The 20,333-nt window shown below is 37.7% G+C and overlaps 1 protein-coding gene across 1 annotated transcript in view; it reads left to right on the top strand.

Annotated features, from left to right (window-relative positions):
• LOC150087426 (cilia- and flagella-associated protein 44) overlaps positions 1–20,333 on the top strand; it is a 577,933-nt gene that overhangs the window by 223,389 nt on the left and 334,211 nt on the right. The window contains exons 13-14 of the mRNA XM_090372063.1: positions 15,650–15,779; positions 17,526–17,665. Of these exons, the coding sequence (XP_090228189.1) occupies positions 15,650–15,779; positions 17,526–17,665 (270 nt within the window). The remainder of the gene's footprint in view (positions 1–15,649; positions 15,780–17,525; positions 17,666–20,333) is intronic.

The following is a 20,333-nucleotide window of genomic DNA, read 5'->3' as shown; positions in this document are numbered from 1 at the left end:
ACTGCAATTAAATTAGTGTGTGAGAAAATTTCACTGAGCATGGGAAAATTTCTCAAGTTGGCGTGGGAAACACTTTAATGCTGTTTTGCTATTCATTTTCAAGCTATCAACTCCATCAAATAAAACGATTTCATTAAATATGCCAAAAATGCAAACTGTAAAAGAGCGTTATAGTGATCTGTGACAGCATTGTAGTCAGATACGGGTTATAATATAAGAACAGCGTTATAGCGAATCAGCATAAAAGCAAACCTCGTTATAACAGGGGCCTGCTGTACATGTCCGATAAGCTGCTTCACCATTCAAAGACAATTTGGTCTTCCCTTTTCAACTCATCTATCGCTGTCCATTTGTGTAGAATTTGTAAGGGCAGCCCTTTATATCTCCAAATCCCCAAATTCAGTTTTAAGGCATTTTAGTCTTGCACTTCAAATTTCCTTGATTTTTAAGTCCTCTAACTCCATTTCAAATTGTGCTTCATATAAGTTAAAAAGTTAAAGAGCCGCAGTTAAATTCTCAAAGAGACACAGGTTGCTGACCCCTGTGTTAGAGTAATTAAGAGTAAGAACGTGTGCATATATACTTGCATGTACACCAATGCTAGGAGTATAGTAAATAAATTTGATGAATTTGAAGTGCTGGTCAAGATATCAAAGGCAGATATTGTTGAGATATCAGAAATGTGGTGTTACACAGATATAAGGAATGCACAATTGGAAGAGTACAATGTGTTCAGACAGGATAGGAAGGGAGGAGGGGTTATGCTGTTAATTAAGAAATGCATAAAATCTAAGACAATGCATCCAGTTGACATAGATGGACAGTACAATGTTGAGTCAGTTTGTTGTGACATTAGCATTGGGAAAGCAAAAATGAGAGTAGGAGTGTGTTATAGGTCTGATGAGTATAACAAACAGCTGTACAGAGAAATTGAGTGGGCCAGTAAATCAGAACGTCTTATAATGGGGGATTATATCTTCCCAGATATTGACTGGAACTTGTGATTGGTCGCTCGCACACTAGAACGACTTTTGTAGATTTATTGGATAATTGTTTTCTACAGCAGCATGTTCAAGGGGCATGATTGATTGAGGTTATTATGAACACCATGACGAGATCCAAACATTCTTACATTTTAGGGTACAGCTCTAAAACAGTGTTTTCAGGACGGCAACTAGATAGTACACTGAACTGAACCTATTAGTAACTCTCTAGGAGGCTTCTGGATCAGCTAGTGTATAATCTTAACTCTGCCAGATAGAGACTGGAGGGAGTCTGAGTAGTGTGTATGTGGGGGGGCATTTTTAAGGCCACATTATGTCAAGGATCTGGGTATATTCTTACCATGTGTACACCATATCCAAAAATTTCATTACTTCATACAGCATCCCCCCCCCCACTTTTTTTTTAATATTGAATACACCATGAATCATCAAACTAATAGAGCAAACTTATCTGCAAAAGATCTAAACCTCCCAAACACTTCCTAGCTCATTTCAAAAATATGCATGGTCCCAGTTCTAATCTCAGCGATGTCCATTTCCACTTGCAATCTGCCACTTGCATTCTGCCAATGGTCGAATCAACCGATAACTGACAGAATCTCAGTTATCGGTTGATTCGACCATTGCTCATCTCAGTTGCCCAAATTATTCGCTGTATGATTATTTTCACCTCAAAGGTGTTACTTGTGGATATGTCCGATCCAGTATTCCCTGTCAGTGACTTCGTAATTTGGAATCTCCTCTTTTCAATCATCTCTATGTTAAAATCTCTCTACCTCATTCTGTCAAATTCATCTGTTGTCTCTACCATTCTTCCACTTCCACTAATCACTTGTAACTCTTTGACTTCCTCTCTTTGCAACTTGACTTTCTCCAGTCCAACTTTCCTAACAGTGAGATAATTTTCCTTGGTGATTTTAATGTTCACAACTCCATCTGGCTTCCATTTCTAGTCACACAAACCCAGCAGGTTTGAGATGTTGAGGGTTTGCAATTACTAATGACCTCACACAGATTGTTCATTTACCTACCAGAATACCGGACAATCCTAACCATACATTAACACGCTTGATCTTTTTCTCACAAACAACCATTCTAAGTACATGGTCGAAGTGAGTATTCCTCTAGGCACCTTAGATCGCAACTTGGTGATTGTCTCTTCTCCAATGGAGCCTTTATCTCATGGCTATTCCCAACCTCGTATTGTTTGGCATTACAAAATGCAAAATGGGTTGACCCATGAGATTTCTTTTCTTCTTTTCCTTGGTCGGATTACTGTTTCAAAACTTTCGATGTCAGTGTTTGCCAGACCGTGTCAGTGAAATTATTCTTGTAGGAATGGAATCCTTTATTCCACATTCCACCTTAAAATCTCATTCTTTATTTAAACCTTGGTTTTCCAATAAATATGCTAAGGCTGTTCAAAAGAAGAAAGAGTAAGAAAGAAAGAAAGAAAGAAGAAAGAAAAACTATAGACAACAGATGAATTTGACACAATAAGATAGAGAGATTTTAAGCCGGAGAAAAATCGAAAAGAGGAGATTCCAAATTACCAGGTCTCTGACAGGGAATATCGGAACGGACATATGCACAAGTACCACCTTTGAATCAAAAGGAATCATACAGCGAATAATTTGGGCAACTGAGATGAGCAGTAGTTGAATCAACTGTTAACTGAGATTCTGTCAGAAAAAGTAAATGGGGTTTGGCAGACAGACTGCAAGTGGGAATGGACATTGTTGAGATTAGAATTGAGACCACGTATATTTGTGAAATGAATTAGGAAGTGTTTGCAACATCATTTTGACATTCCAATCACCTATCTTGCCATCTAGTGTTAAAGTTGGCTATCTCAACTGCTGAGTACGACTTTATATTCCGAATCCTATAAGAAGCTACAAGTGCCAAAAATTTGGTTACTCGCAAATGGCTTTTAGAGGAGATCCAGTCTCTCCAAACTGTGATTAAAAAAACATTTTCAAACAGATTATGAGGTTAAAATATCGCCCTGTCTTAAATCCAAAGGCGCATATCCAGCCTATTCAAAATCATGAGATCTCTGGAAGAGAGGGAAAAAAATACAGAAGTACAGGGTAGAACGAAAAGTTTCATACCAAGAGGCTAAAAAACAAATTATGCTCAATGCACCTAAAAACGGCAATGCAAAAATATCAATCAATTGCATCACAAACTGAAGTATCACCTCCCTAAACCATATATATTGCAGATTGGGCCCAATCTATACTGTCATCGTCGATGAAACCGACTCCTAAGGAGAAAAAGTAGTAGACAGAGCCAACAACATCCCAGTCACAGTTCCACCAGCCACACCACATAGATAGTGATAGTAATAGAAACATGTGATGCAAGGAAACAAGAATATGAGCTTATGTAGCATCAGCCAAAAAAAAAAATTCACACAACCATTCCCTCTAAAAGTTTGTCCAGTTGCTCCTTGAATTTATTTAAGCTATCAACTTCCACAACAACAGATGGAAGTTTGTTCCAGCAATTAACCACCCCCTGACTAAAGGAAAATTTCCTCACATCTATTCTATAACTGTTTTTCCTCAATTTGAATTTATACTCCCTTAGGTTCGTAATCTGAGCAAGTGGAAAAATCCCATCAGAATCCAGCATGCTCAACCAATTCAAGGCCTTATACACCTTAGTCAGATCACCTCACAGGTGCCTAGTCTCCAGAAGCTGCAATTTGCTGAACTTAAGCCTCTCTTGGTAAGAGGATCCCTTCATTCCGCTCACAAATCTTGTTGCCTTTCTCTGTACACGCGCAAGCAAATCTACACCCTTCCTAAAAATGAGGCCTCCAGACCTGTACACAGTACTCAAGGTGTGGCCTGACCATTGCCTTATACAAATGGATAATCAACTCCTTTTCCTTGCTTGCAAAATTCCTGTCTTTCATTGACAAAACCCCATGACCTGCTCTTACAGCCTATCTGCATTGCTCAGAAAACTTAATATCTGGGTGCACAAATACTCCCAAGTCTTTTTCATTTTCTGCCAACCTAAGTGTAATACCACACAGTTGGTACGATCCTGTGGGGTTACTTTCACCCATATGCAGTACTTTGCATTTGACAATGTTAAACTTCAGTTGCCACTTCTCAGCCCATCTACCAAAATTTTGTAGATCCTGTTGCAGTAGCACACTGTCATTAACAATCCTGCTAACCTTTGTATCATCTTTATATGATCTGTGCTTGTTAAAAAGAGAGACTGTTTCTACAGGGATAGGATACACTTAAATAGAAAGGGTGAAAGAATATTTGCTGATGCTATCGAGGCAGTGTTAGGTGGATGAGAAAACTACTATCTTGGGGGGGGGGGGGGGGGGGCAGAATACACAAACTAATAGATTAACAGTAGCTGCTGACAGGTGAAAGTGATTCTTGCACTTCTTCTATTGGAATGGGCAGCAGCCTGGAAAACAAGATACATGGGATTTCAGAGACTGCTGGGAGTCATTGCGGTACAAGTAAACACATGGGCTGTGTTAGGGAAGCTAAGAATAGGAACAGGTGCATGTATACTTGCGTGTAAACCAATGCTAGGAGTTTGGTAAATAAATTTGATGAATTTGAGGTGTTGGTCAAAGCATCAAAGGCAGATACTGTTGGGATATCAGAGGTGGTGTCACACAGATATAAGGAATGCTTTATCTGTGATTATCACCCTGTATAAGGCAATGGTCAGGCCACACATTGAGTACTGTATACAGGTCTGGAGGCCTCATTTTAGAAAGCATGTAGAGCTGCTGAAATGAGTGTAGAGAAGGGCAACAAGATTAATGAATGGAACAAAGGGTTCCTCTTATGAAGAAAGGCTTAAGTTTTCCAAATTACAGTGTCTGGAGACTATGCTTTTAGTTATATTTTGCCATTTTATTGAATTAATTGTTATATCAAATTATTTTCTATAAGCAGTTTATAGTCCTAGTCAAGCCTCTTGGTTTATTTGGAATTTAGATAGCGATTTTGAAAGTAATACTTAGTGTCTGTAGATTTTATGTTCATAACTTGCCGCCTTGCAGATAAAGTAACCTCTAGGTGACAATGATCACACTGTACTGATGTCGGATTTACTTAAAGATGTAACTACCATCAAGAGTAACGGGAAGGATTTTGTTTTTGTAAACGTGACTACAGTGGTCTCAGACATTTTTAAAATTTTATACAGTGTAATCAACTAATGATCTTAAAAATAGTGAATTCTAAATGGGAAGCCTTCAAGGAATTAATCTTGGAAGCTACTAGTCTTTTCATACCAATTAAAAAATACTGTTCAATATTTAGGCCTAAATGAATCTGAGATGAATGAATGAGGGTTGTGGCAGAGAAGAAAAATGTGGGTGATGCATATAAATAACCAGGTGACACAGAAACCTATGGCAGATATAAGCTAGTTTGTAATCAAGTCACAAAGGAGGTTAGGCAAGCGAAGACTGATTATGAGAAATCCTTGGCATAGGGAGAAAAGACTGTAAACGCTAGAAGGAAGGGGATAAATCAGATTGATCCTATTGATGTTGGTGGTTCAACTGTTGATGATCCTGCTTAAGTAGCTGATAAACTGAATGAGTATTTTGCATCTCTACATTCACACGTGAGGAATTATTCAAGGAGGACAATCCCACAAGTTTATCAAACTCTCACAGAAGAATTAAGTGATTTTGTAATAACTGAGAGCAAAATGGAGGAGAAATTGTTGAAGTTAAACCTAAAAAAGGCACCTGGGGCAGATGGAATCTATCCAGTTATATTGAAGGAGGCAGCAAGGGAATAAGCAAACCCTTAGCCATAATTATGGGAGTATTCTTAGATTCAGGGGATGTCCCCATGAACTAAAGATGTGCAAATGTATCCCCAATTCATAAAGGGGGTGCAAAGGGTGACCTGTTAGTTTAACTTCTGTTTAGGGAAAATAAGGAGTCACTGGATAAAGAGGTGATACAGGATCACCTAGAAAAGACTGCAATAATAGTTCAGACACAGCAAGGGTTTGTTAAGGGGGAAGTATCGTCTGACCAATTTGATTGGATACTACAATTTAGTCACAAATGAACTGGATGCAAAAAAATAATTTTGATATCATATACTTGGATTTCAGAAAAACCTTTGATACTGTTTCACATGGAAGACTGCTTTACAAATTGGAGTGTTATGGCATTAAGGGCAAGTTGCTGCAATGGATAAAGGGATGGTTGAATGGAGACAGCAGTGAGTGGTAATAAATTGACACGGCTCTACATGTACTAATGTTATTACTGGAGTATCCCAGGGTTCAGTGCTGAACCTGTTGTTGTTTTGCGTAATTATCAGTGATATCGATGAAGGTATATCAAGGTTAATGTCCAAATTTGCCGATGATACAAAGGTTGGCAGGGTTGTTAGTGACAGTAAAGATAGTATGCTACTGCAACAGGATCTACAAAAGATAGGCAGATGGGCTGAGAAGTGGCAACTGAAGTTTAACTTTGACAAATGCAAAGTATTGCACATGGATAGCAGTAATCCAAGAGAAATGTACCAACTGTGTCGTACTACATTCAGACAGGTGGAGATTGAAAAAGACGTACGGGTAATTGTGCAGTCAGATATGAAGTTCTCTGAGCAGTGCAGACTGGCTGCCAGAGCAGGTCATTGTGTTTTGTCAATGATATATAGGAATTTTTCTGGCAGAGACAAGGAGGTGAGTATCCCTTTGTATAAGGCGAAGTTCAGGCCATGGTTTGAGTACTATATACTGGTCTGGAGACCTCATTTTAGGAAGGATATATTGTTGCTAGAACAAGTACACAGAAGGGCAACAAGATTGGTCAGAGGAACAGAGAGATGCACTTACGAAGAAAGGTTTACAATTTGGATGTTGCAGCGTCTGGAAACTAGGCACCTGCGAGGTGATCTGATTGAGGTGTATAAGGCCTTGATTGGTGTAAACAGGCTAACGGGATATTTCCGCTTGCTGAGATTACCATTAGCATTAGCATTAGTAGAGGCATATGATGCAAGAAAGCAAGCTTATGCAGCATCAGCCAAAAAAAAAAAAAAAAAACCACTTCCATTTCACCCCTCCATTAAAATACCTGTCCAACTGAGCCTTAAATTTATTTAGGCTATCAACTTCCACAACAAGGGATGGAAGTCTGCTCAAACCAACCAACTACCCGCTGGCTAAAGGCAAATTTCCGCACATTTATCCTACATCTGTCTTTTTTCAATCTGAATTTATGCCCTCTCAGGTGATTATTCTGAGCAAGAGGAAGAATCCCATCGGCATTGAGCATGCTCAAGCCATTCAAAGCCTTATACACCTCTATCAGATCACCTCGCCGATGCCTAGTCTCCAGGCTCTGTAATTTGCAAAACTTAAGCCTTTCTTCGTAAGAGCAACCCTTTGTTCCATTCACTAATCTTGTTGCCCTTCTCTGTATTCGTTCCAGCAGCTCTACATCCTTCTTGAAATGAGGCCTCCAGACCTGTATACAGTACTCAAGGTGTGGCCTGACCAATGCCTTATACAAGGGAATAATCACATCCCTGTCCCTGCTAGAAAAATTCCTGTATATCATTGACAAGACACCATGAGCTACTCTTGCAGCTCGTCTGCACTGCTCAGAGAACTTCATATCTGCCTGCACAATTACCCCCAGGTCCTTTTCATTCTCTATCACTGTCAGTGTAGTACCACAGATTTGATACGTTGCTCTGGGGGTTGCTGTTTCCCATATGTAGTACTTTACATTTGTCAATGTTAAACTTCATTTGCCACCTCTCAGCATAGCATCAGTAGTGTTCTTAACAACCCTGCCAACCTTTGTAGTGACTGCAAACTTGGACATTAAGCTTGATATACCATCAGTATCATTTATAAATACAGAAAACAATAATGGACCCAACACTGAACCCTGAGGAACTCCACTAATAACATTAGTCCACGTTGAGCAGTGTCCATTGATTACCACTCTCTGTCTTCTTCCCCTCAAGCACCCCTTTATCCATAGCAGGAATTTGCCTCCAATGCCACACTGCTCCAATTTGTGCAGCAATCTTCCATGTGCAACAGTATCAAAAGCCTTTCTAAGATCCAAATATATAATATCAAAGTTATTCCCTGCATCCAGTTCTTTTGGGACTGTATCATAGTATCCAATCAAATTGGTCAAGCAAGACTTTCCCTTAACAAAACCGTGCTGTGCCCGAGCTATAACTGAAGTCTTGTCTAGATGATCCTGCAGTGCTTCTTTAACCAGTGTCTCCATTAATATTCCTGGAATAGAAGTTAAACTCACAGGTCTATAATTACTTGTGTCAGCCTTTGATCCTCCTTTGTGAATTGGATTCACATTTGCATATCTCCAGTCTATGGGTACCTCTCCTGAGTCCAAAGAAGCTTTCATAATTATGGCTAAGTGTTTGCTTATTTCTTTTGCTGTCTCCTTTAATATAACTGGATAGATCCCATCCACCCCAGATGCCTTTTTTATATTTATCCTCAACAATTTCCCCTCCACTTTCCTCTGAGTTATTACAAAATCATCTAGCTCACTGCCAGGGTTTACTTCACCTCTGGTATTCCCCTTCCCAAATAACTGCTCATGTGTGAATGTAGATGCAAAATACTCGTTTAGTTTGTTAGCCACTTGAGCAGGATCCTCAACTGTTGAACTGTCACTATCCAGTGGACCAATCTGATTCATCCCTTTCCTTCTAGAGTTTACATAGGTAAAGAACTCTTCTATTTTTCTTTGCATCCTTTGCAAAGAATTTCTCATAATCTGCCTTTGCCTGCTTAATCTCCTTTGTGACTTGGTTACAGACCAGCTTATATCTATCAGAGGCTTCCATGTCACCTTTAATTTATATGTATCCCATGCATTTTTCTTCTCTGCCATATGTCTCATTAGTTCATCTGACATCCATTTAGGCCTAAACCTTGAAAAATATTTCTTAGTTGGTATGTAAAGCTTAGTAGCTTTCAAGATAAGTTCTTTGAATGCTTCCCATTTTCAATTTGCTGATGGTAACATCATCAGTTGGTCCCACTTTATAGAATTTAAATACTGTCTATACCATCGTAGTCGCCTTTACGAAAGCAAAAACACTTTCCTTTACCCCTGATGGTAGTTACCTCTTTGAGTAAATCCCACTTCAGCACACTGTGATCATTGCCACCTAGTGGGTCCTTTATCTGCAGATTCTTAACGCATGAAGAATCACTACTGATAATCAGATCAAGAGTATTACTCCCTCTAGTTTCCTCCTGAACATGCTGATGTAGAAAGCAATCATCCAATAAATCCACAAAAGCCTTGCCAGTGTGTGAGTGACCAACACACAAATTCCAGTCAATATCTGGGAAATTAAAATCCCCCATTATAAGACTTTCTGATTTACTGGCCCACTCTATTTCCCTGTACAATTTCTTATTATACTCAATAGAGTCATTAGGCCTATAGCACACTCCTACTCTCAATTTTGATCTCCCAATGCTTATGTCACTTTGAGCCCGTCACCACCAAATTCAGAGGATGAGGAAAGGTCAGGGAATGACCACCGTATATTCTCGGAGTAATATGGCCTTAGTTGCTAATGCTCCTAAAAACCAAATAACAAACAAACAAACAAAAGCTTATGTCACACCAAACTGACTCGACACTGCACTGTCCAGCGATGTCACCTGGCTTCACTTCCTCGCATTTTACGTGTTTCTTAACTAATAGCATAACCCCTCCTTCATTCCTATCCTGTCTATCCTTTCTGTACACATTGTACTCCCCAAATTCTAGTTCTGCATTCCTTATATCTGTATGACACCACGTCTCTGATATCCCAGAATATTTGCCTTTGATGTTTTGAGCAATACCTCAAATTCATCAAATTTATTTACCAAACTCCTAGCATTGGTGTACATGCAAGTATACATGCACCTGTTCCTATTCTTAGCTACCCTAACACAACCCATGTGTTTACTTGTACCCAATGACTCCCAGCACTCTCTGAAATATCCTGCATCTTGTTTTTCAGACTTCTGCTCATTTCAATAGAAGCAGTGCAAGAATCACTTTCACCTCTGCCAGTGGCTACTGTTAACTTATTAGTCCCTATAACCCCCCAAGCTAGCAGTTTTCCGACCCACTTAACACTGCCTGCCTCTATAGCATCAGCCAATATTCTTTCACCCTTTCTATTTAAGTGTATACCATCCCTGTAGAAGCAGTCTCTCCTGTTAACAAGTACAGACCAGGCTTAAAAAAATTCCATCCCCTAGAGCCTTGCCCAGTCTTTCCAGGGCCGAATTGATCGACAAGGCTCCCATTATATACTCCTTCCTATAGTGTCTAGGCAGAATTGCAGAAACTTTCAAATTCAACTCTAATTCACGGCTTTTTTTCAACAGTGACCTGTACTTGTTAAGTAATTCTACCTACCCTTCGGTCTCCTACTCTTAATATCATTAGTTCCAACGTGTACAACTGTATCACCTTTTCTGCCCTTAAAAGATGATATCCGCTCTACAACCTCATCATCTTTTGCCCCTGGCAGACATAACCTGCTCTTGTTCCACCTATCCTTTTCACAAAGCATGTTCCCCATTTCCCTGACAATAGAGTCACCAACAAGTACTAGTTCCTGTGGGACCAGCACAGTCTGCCTTGGAGGTTGCCGCTGTGTTGCGTGATGACCAAGTGCAAACTGTGGCGCTGATGTGGGCAGCTGAGAGCTGGATTGGCCCCTTAATTTAGATCCTTCGAGGACATCCACCCTGTCCTTCAAGCTCTCATATAGGCCCATAACAACGCTGAGTTGTCACCTGATTTCCTTACACTCCTTACATCGCGTGCACACACAAACACATCCCCCATGGCAATATCATGTCCCATACCCGATTGCTCCACAAACATCATGCAAGCAGTGCATTTTAAAAGGCTGTGATTCAGAGGGCAACTGCCCCTCTCAGTTGTCCTCTGAGCCACAGCACTCCCACTAGCTTGAGCTTGAGCCTTTTGCTTTGCTTCTCTGGTCTGAGTCATGATTTCGATTTAATTTCAATTTCTGTACAAAATTATAACCCTAAACTTGTATCCGAAGACAGTTATAACGCTATATATATTTTTCAGTATCGAGTATTATCTACGAGTTCCGTTTATATAACTTCCATATCAAGTTATGTATTAATTAATTATGTTATGTTTGTAATCTAAGTCGTTATATGTATTTAGTTAAAAAGTACAATTTAATTGACAATGAAGTTTAACAAGATTAATATATTTTACAGAATGATTGACAATATATATTATATACTATTCTATACTAAGCTTACGCTTTCTAGTTGGGGATATAACATTGTGTCGTATAACAAAGGCAGCAAGTTATGAATGGGAAATCTACGTACACTTAAGTATTAATTAACTTCCAAATCTTGCTGTCCCAATTCAGAATAAACTAAAGATCCTGACTAGGTCTATAAGCTACTTATAGAAAATAATTTGATATAACAATTGGTCAATAAAGCGGCTAAATATGGCTAAAAAACTTCTTGTTTTCGGATCTGCAACTTGTAACACGTGAATTTGATACTCTTACCAATACTAAGTAATACCTACAAAATCTCTATCTAAGTTAAACTTTAAACTAAGTATCGTAACTAGGAATATAAAGCCGCTCTAGAAAATAAGTTAATATGCCAATTTAAGCTAATAAAACAGAAAAAACTTCTCTATTCCAGGAGCAGTAAAAAACTTCACCTGCACAAGGATACTCTCATATGCCTGAGGTGCATAGATTCAAATTGAGGAAAGACAGTTGTAGAATAGATGTGCAGAAATTTGATTTTAGTCAGTGGGTAGGTGATTCCTGGAACAGACTTCCATCTGTTGTTGTGGAAGTTGATAGCTTAAATAAATTTAAGGCTGAACTAAATAAACATTTGGAGTGACAGCCTCAACTAATGCTAAAGCTGCAAGAGTAGCTCATAGTGTCTTGTCAATGATATACAGGAATTTTGCTAGTATGGATAAGGAGGTAATTATCCCCTTGTATAAGGCAATTGTCAGGCCACACCTTGAGTACTGCATACAAGTCTGGAGGCCTCATTTTAGGAAGGATGTAGAGCTGTTATAACGAGTACAGAGAAAGGCAACAAGATTGGTGACTGGAACAAAGGTTGCTGTTAACAAGATAGGCTTAAGTTCTGGAAATTGCAGTGTCTGGCGAACAGGCACTGCGAGGTGATCTGATTGAGGTGTGCATAAGGTCTTGAATTGTTTGAGCAAGCTCAATGCTGATATATTCTTCCTCTTGCTCAGTTATTACTCATCTGAGGGCATATGAATTCAATTTGAGGAAAGATAATTGTAGAATGTACGGAAATTTGCCTTTATCAGTGGGTGATTGATAGTTGGAAAAAACTTCCATCTGTTGTAATAGAGGTCAACGACTTAAATAAGTTCAAGGCAGAACTAGACAAACATTTGGAGTGAATGGATGGGGGAAATTGGAAGAGTTATTTTTTATTTTTTTTATTATTTCTCTGAAGCTATATAAGCTGTCTTTCTTGCATCATTTGCCTCTACTAATGCTAATAACACTCATCTCATTTTTGCTTTCCCAGTGTGTATATTGCCCCAAATTGATTCAACATTGCACCATCCGCCCATGTTACCTGGATAATGCCTTAGATTTTATGAATTTCTTAACTAAGAGGGTAACCCCCTCCCCACTCCTCCTATCCTGTCTGGCCTTTCTGTATGCATTTTACTCCCCATATTCAAATTCTGCATCCCTTACATCTGATATCCCTGCAATGTCTGCATTTTAGGACTTGATCAGCACTTCAGATTCGTCAAATTTATTTTATATGCTCCTTGCATTTGTATACATGCAAATATACATGTACCTGTTTTTACTCTTAGTTACCTGAACAGAGACCAGGTATTTACATGTTTCATGATGACTCACAGTAGGCCGTGAAATTCCCTGCACCTGGCTTTTGAGGCTGCTGCATGTTCCAGCAGAAACAGTGCAAGAATTGTTTGCACCTCTGCCTGTGGTTATTGTTAATCTATTAGCCTGTAACCCCCCCCCCCCAAACTAGCAGTATTACTATTACTAGCCATATAGTGCAAGGAATCCTGAGGCTTATACTGCACCAGCTAAAAAAAAATTTCTGAATTAACCGGGGGGGGGAAGAGAGAAGTAGAAGGGGAATCACCAAGAAAGAGAAGAATGATGATATCCAGATACCCTGGGTGTGCCAAGCCCATACTCACCAGATATGAGCCACTGGGGTTACATTTTTTCACACCTTCCTAATGCTGCCTTATTTTGAAATATCCATCAGCAATTTATTCTTGCACCCTTGCTATTTAAGTGTATCCCATCCCTGTAGCTGCAGTCTCTCCTGTTAACAAGCACAGCCCACTCTGAGAAAAATTATTCCCCATGAACCTTGCACAATCTTACTAGGACCAAATTGATTAAAAGGTTTTCATCACATCACATGCTTTCTCCTATTGTGTGTTTGTAGAATTGCAGTCACTTTGAAATTCAACCCTAACTTGTGATTTTCCTCAACATCACCCTGTAAGTAAACAGAAGTAAGTAGATCTCACACTCTTAATGTCATTAGTTCAATTGTATACAACAGTATTACCTTTTGTGCCCTTAAAAGATGAAATATCTTTCTACAACATCAGCTTTTGCCCCTGCCAGACATACCCTAGTTCTTTTCCACCTATCCTTGCACAGTATAATTCCTGTTTCCATGACAATAGAGTCACCAACAATAGCTACCTACTGTGGGACCAGTGCATTCTGCCTTGGGGGTTGCCACTGTACTGCCTGATGCTCAAGCGTGAGTTGTGGCATTGAATTAGGCAAATGAGAGCTTGAAGTGCCCCCATTTTAATACCTTTGAAAGTATCCACCCTACTCCTCAAGGTCTCATAAAGGCCCATCACAACACTGAGTTGGTGCCTCATTTTTTTTTTTCGGCTCTCTGCACCCAGCACTGAAAGATATCTCCTTTGCTTTATTTTGTCCTATTCCAGAAAGGCTTGAAAACATACAAAAATGGCACATTACTTCAGGCTATGATTTGTAGGAGAATCACCTGATTTATTCCACCCTAGCCCACGCTCCCATTGCTTTGCTGCTCTACTCTGGGGTGTGATTTCTGTTTAAATTCAATATAATTGAGAATGCTACACTAAACTAATATACTGAAATGCAATACTAACACTATTTTAATTCACCAGTTATGCACCAATAATACATACTTACCTATCATATTTACTTTATATATATTATGCTGTCAAGTTTACATTATATGTACTATGCTGTACCATAACATTCATAGAGTTGTAAGTTAATTATAACAGATAATAAAGTTATCCAACTCTAACCTACATGATTTGAACTATCAATATACCTATTTTTCACAAATAAAAACACTAGAATTTCCTTACAATGCACCACATAATAAGTTACAAGATACAATATTCACACCAAATCTCTGATACAAAGATTTTATGCATATTAAGTCCTAACTTACAAAATCTCTAGTTAAATTTAAAAATAAACTAACAAACATGACTAAGACTCATAAACTATTTATTGAATGCCATTTAAAATGTTAATGTTAAGTCAAAAAGATGCTAAAATTTTTGAGCTCCCAGTACTTATTGTTACTGGAAGCTCAAAAATCTTCTTTGCAGTTGTATGGGATGAGCATGGGGGAAAGGTTATTGATAGAGTTAAATTTGCAAATTATATCACACTGCTGTTTGATTTAAGGAAGGGTTTCAGAAATTGGTTTATAATCTAAAGGAAAGTTATGATAGGTTTTAATGAGAAGCAATACCAAGAACACGAAGGTTGTGAGAGTGAGAGAAGTAAGGTTTGAGTTAAATATTTAAATAGGAAGAGTAATATTAAAATAGGGGAGCAAGTTTAGGAAAGCCTTGTGGTGGAACTAGCAAATATCAGCAGAGAAATAAAAATAACAATGTGTAAAAAAAAAAGCACTTTTGAGAAGCAAAGAAGAATATTATGTAGAAAATTAGATTGTTTTAAATAAAAGTTTGGTATGGTGTCTGATATGGAATGAGTTACTTTATGGAGCAGAGACATGGACATTGAGAATGGAAGATATTAGTAGATCGGAAAGCTTTGAAATATGGGTATGGAGGAGGTTGGAAAAAATAAGATAGATTGATAAAGTGAGAAGATGGAAGTGAAATTGGATTGGACCTGTGTTGTAAGCTGAAGGATTGATAAAGAATGTGATGGAGGTAAAAATCGATGGGAAGAGGCCTAGAGGGAGATTGGGAAAATCTATGATAGATCATTTGAGTGGGAATAGTGAATATGGGGAGAAGAAGAGAAGGGCTGAAGACAGGAAATTATGGAGAAGTTGTTGAGTTATATTTGTATCTGCTCTTGGCAGAACACTGATGATAATGAGCATCTCTTATTTTGAAATATCCAAATTGTTCCTGTGATGTGGCACAACAGTTCTGTTTATATATAATATTGAATAAAAAAAAGGCTAAATTTTGTCGAAATTTCACTTATCCTTGACACACCCTCTTTCAGATTTTTTGCATGCCTTTTTAATTGCAGGCAGTTAGAAGAAAAGAAATTGAAGAACTAAGAAGACAAGCTTTAAAAGAAGCAGAAGCTGCAGCTGAAGCTGAGGCAAGTGATATACAATCAGATGAGACTACTTCTGGAGAAGAAACATCTGAAACAGGTATATGTTAAATTATAGTTTATGACTATTATCATTATCAGTATTCTACTGATAATGATAATATAAAATTTTGCTCTGATTTGCTTATAATTCAAAAACACGGATGAAACTACTATGAAATGATTTAAAATACAGTGATTCAAAAACATAGGGTTGAATCTCCTATTGAAATAATTGAAGTTTCCAGATACAGTTTACAGTCAATGAGGATTAGGGGTTTCTGGTTGTTTGAACATTACCTTCATAGGTGCGTATACCATACAATGAGATGTGGTAATTGGAAGTTAAATTTCTTAGTTACACCAGTGCATACACTATACTTATTTCTTTTTGCTTAATTTTAAAATACTTCTTTTCGTGTTTATTTCATACCACATAAAACTTATCACTAATTATACATTTATATCATAAATTGTTGAAATCGTAACATATTAATTCCATAATTAATATGTTACGATTTTCACTTTTTTCTAGATATTCTAGAAACTAGATATTCTTCTAATATCTAGTTTCTATTTTAAGGCTAATATAACACATTTACACCTTTTGCCAAAAACTTTTTGATCTTTTTTGGATACCATAATAAATGAATGGGTAACAGATATGATAATATCCGTTATCCATTAAGGGCTATAAGACAATATAAACACATTTACTCAAGTACACAATACTTTAATAGCAGCAGCTGGGTAAAGAAGGACATATTTCAGTGCCTCTAGCAGTCACTTTTGTTGTGATGTAAACAGTAAATACAGCATTTTCCAACTTTCTAAAATATTTTTTTAAATTAATTTTAATATAACTTGTCTTCTGCTTACCGATGCTACCAGACCCTGATATGCACACCTGGTAGCATTGGCAAACAGGAGTCTATCAACAGCATGGTCTGATGATGAGTATTGGTAAGATGCCCGAAATATCACCTTAAATATATCACCTTAATTAATTTCATATGGTATTATAGTGGTTATTAAATATAGCAATTAATCATCATAAATTGTCTTATTAAACTTTACTGCTTTTTTTTCATGTTTAAATAATTCTCAATTTATCTGTGTAGTCAGGTAATACAGCTGTCCTGTTTTTTTTTTTTTTAATGTATTATTTTTCAAATGGGTCAGTTTCATGAGCTTTCTGGATGGATTTTGGATAGTGGGACTTTTATTGCTTTTAGAAAAAACAACTAATTGTTGTCACTGATTATTCCATCTGTCATCTACAAGTAATGTTGTTCTTTTGAGACCATAAAGTGTTCCCTGTTGAAAGAATTTCCAGTCCCAAGGCAAAGGAGAACAGATTGTATTGTATTGTACAATGCTGTGAAGACAGTTACACTGATATCATTATTTTTATTACTGTTATTTATAAATCCACAAATTTCTGTACAACAGAGGTTCATTGCACCCTGTGATGAATCTCTGCTGGCTGGTAAATCTCAGCACTCAAAATTACATAATGCTCTGCTAGTCATCTTTATATGGTAATATATGATATGCTATAATTTATGAGCTCACACAGGCTATACAGCCAAACATGTCACACAACTAACTGACATCATAATCTATTATGCAGATATATGGCATAGAAAAATGCCTTATTTTTAATACTGGGCTCCAAGTGAACTCCTGTCGAGCCCTCCTTGCACTTAGCAGTAGAATTTTTGTTTAAAGTTTGAGATAAAAGGTGTATAAAATTTAAGTGGTAAATAAAATGGTGAATAATTTTTGTCTGATATTTTGTATTAAGCCCAAGAAGAAATTGAAATTCCATTTGAATTTGAGGAGGAAGAAGAGGAGGAGGAGGAAGAATTACTAGAAGATGAAAAGTCACCAGGCATTCTTTGCTTTTCCAAGTCCACTGAAATTGGAAAACTGTGGTTATCACTGGTAATTGAATTCATGATAAATTTTAATGAACTTTATCAGCATTATATATTAATTTTCTACCATGGTATTCTCATATTATACTAATCAAACTTTGTTTTTTTGTCCTATTTTTAAGTTTTCAAGCTCCAAGAAATAAATTTTTAGCATTAAAAGCATGATCTAATGCTACTTAGGGTAATACACATCTACCCTAAATACAAACTTTCATGTTGATAGTAATTTGGTTGATGTCATATAAAATTGCTCCTTTGCATCACTTTGCTACTACTAATTCTAATAATGATGAGTACAACTAACAATTGTGCAGAGAAAGAGTGGGCCAATAAATCAAAATGTCTTGTAATGGAGGATTTTCACTTTACAGATATTAACTAGAACTTGTGGGTTGGTCACTCGCATGCTAACAAGACTTTTGGGGATTTATTGGAGGATTGTTTTCTACAACAACACATTCGAGAAGCAACCAAAGGGAGTAATACTCCTGATGTGATTATCAATAGTGATTATTCATGCATTAAGAATTTTCAGATAAAGTAACCACTAGGAGACAGCGATAACAGTGTACTGATGTGGGATTTACTTAAAGATGTAACTATCATCAAAGGTAAAGGGAAGGGTTTTGTTTTCGTAAAGGTGACTACAGTGATCTCAGACAGTTTTTAAATTCTGTATAGTGCGATCAACTGATGATGTTTAAAACAGCGAATTCTAAATGGGAAGCCTTCAGGAAATTAATCTTGGCAGCTACTAGGCTTTTCATACCAACTAAGAAATAATGTTCAAGATTTAGACCTAAATGGAAGTCAGATGAGCTAATGAGGCTCATGGCAGAGGGAAAATGTGTGGGATGCATATAAATTATCAAGTGACACAGAAGCCTACGTCAGATATAAGCTAGTCTGTAATCAAGTCACAAAAGAGGTTAGGCAAGCAAAGGCTGAGTACGAGAAATCCTTGGCAAAGGATCCAAAGAAAAACAACAAATACTTCTTTACTTATGTAAACTCTAGAAGGAAGGGGATGAACGAGATTGGTCCAATTGATGTTGGTGGTTCGATGTTGATGATCCTGCTCAAATAGCTGACAAACTGAATGAGTATCTTGCATCTACATTCACACATGAGGAATTCTGTAAGGAAGAGGAAGACAGAAGTTTACTAAACTCTAACAGGGAGCTAAATGATTTTGAACTAATGGAGAGCAAAATGGAGGAGAAATTGTTGAAGTTAAACATAAAAAAAAACACATGGGCTAGATGGAATCTATCCAGTTATATTGAAGGATGCAGCGAGGCAAGTTAGCAAACCCTTAGCCATAATTATGAGAGCATCCTTAGATTCACGGGAGGTCCTCATGGACTGGAGATGTGCAAATGTATCCCCAATTCACAAAGGGAAGGGGGTTCAAAGGGTGAACAAATAATTATAGACCTGTTAGTCTAACTTCTGTTCGGGGGAAAATAATGAAGTCACTGGTTAAAGAAGTGATGCCGGATCACCTAGACAAGCCTGCAGTAATAGTTCAGATACAGCATGGGTTTCTTAAGGGGAAGTCTTGTCTGACCAATTTCTGCAATGTGATCACAAAGGAACTGGATCCAAAAAATTATTTTGGTATCATATACCTGGATATCAGGAAAGCTTTTGATACTGTTGCACATATAAGGCTGCTTTACATATTGGAGCAGTATGGCATTAATTGCAAGTTGCTGCAATGGATAAAGAGATGGTTGAGTGGGAGATGGCAGAGAGTGGTAATAAATGGACACTGTTCTATGTGCACTAATGTTATTAGTGGAGTCTCTAGAATTCAGTGCTGGGCCCATTGTTGTTTTTTTGTATTTATCAATGATGTCAATGAAGGTATATCAGGCTTAATGTCAGGTTTGCAGATGATATAAAGATTATTAGTGACAGTAAAGACAGTATGTTACTGCAGCAGGATCTAGATAAGTTAGGCAGATGGACTCAGAAGTGGCAACTAAAGTTTAACATTGACAAACGCAAAGTACCCCCATACAACACGGTACTTCTACAACACAGTTTTGCTCTAACACAATTGATAAATTGCGGCAATCCTTGCCCAGCATGGTACTTAATAACCCAGTTTTGCTCTAACATAGTTTGATAATTTCGGTAAATCTCACATAACAGGGAGGCGCCTCCTTAGCCAGGTGGGAAGGAGCAGCAGTGCGTAGCACACACACTTCTTGTTAGACCGGGGTTCGAGCCCGTCACCACCAAATATGGAGGATGCGGAAAGGTCAGGGAATGACCACCGCATATCCCGGAGCAATATGGCCTTAGTTGCTAATGCTCCTAAAAACCAAATAACAAACATAACAGGGTATTTTTGAGTTTTTGTGTGGGGAAAACCCTTCTATTATGTTGGATGTAATTTTTTAACATTTCCACTCTTTCTGAATCCCCGCTGTTGACTTGATAGTCAAAAAAAATTATTGAAAAATCCATGTGAAATCCCAGTGATACATTCTGTGCTATTGAACTTGTGGAAAAATCTAGATTTCAAAGTTTTATTACTATTGGATAGCACACCAGGCAATCCAAAAGATTTAAGTCACCCAAACATTGAAGTTATGTTCCTACCACCACAGATTTACTAGTTTAATACAACTTCTTTCATTCAGCCATTAGATCAAGGCATTATA

Source organism: Mastigoproctus giganteus, chromosome 4 (genome assembly GCF_048544385.1).
Source record: "Mastigoproctus giganteus isolate SK-2022 chromosome 4, ASM4854438v1, whole genome shotgun sequence".
NCBI lineage: Eukaryota > Metazoa > Arthropoda > Arachnida > Uropygi > Thelyphonidae > Mastigoproctus > Mastigoproctus giganteus.
This window is presented reverse-complemented; position numbering and strand designations above follow the sequence as displayed.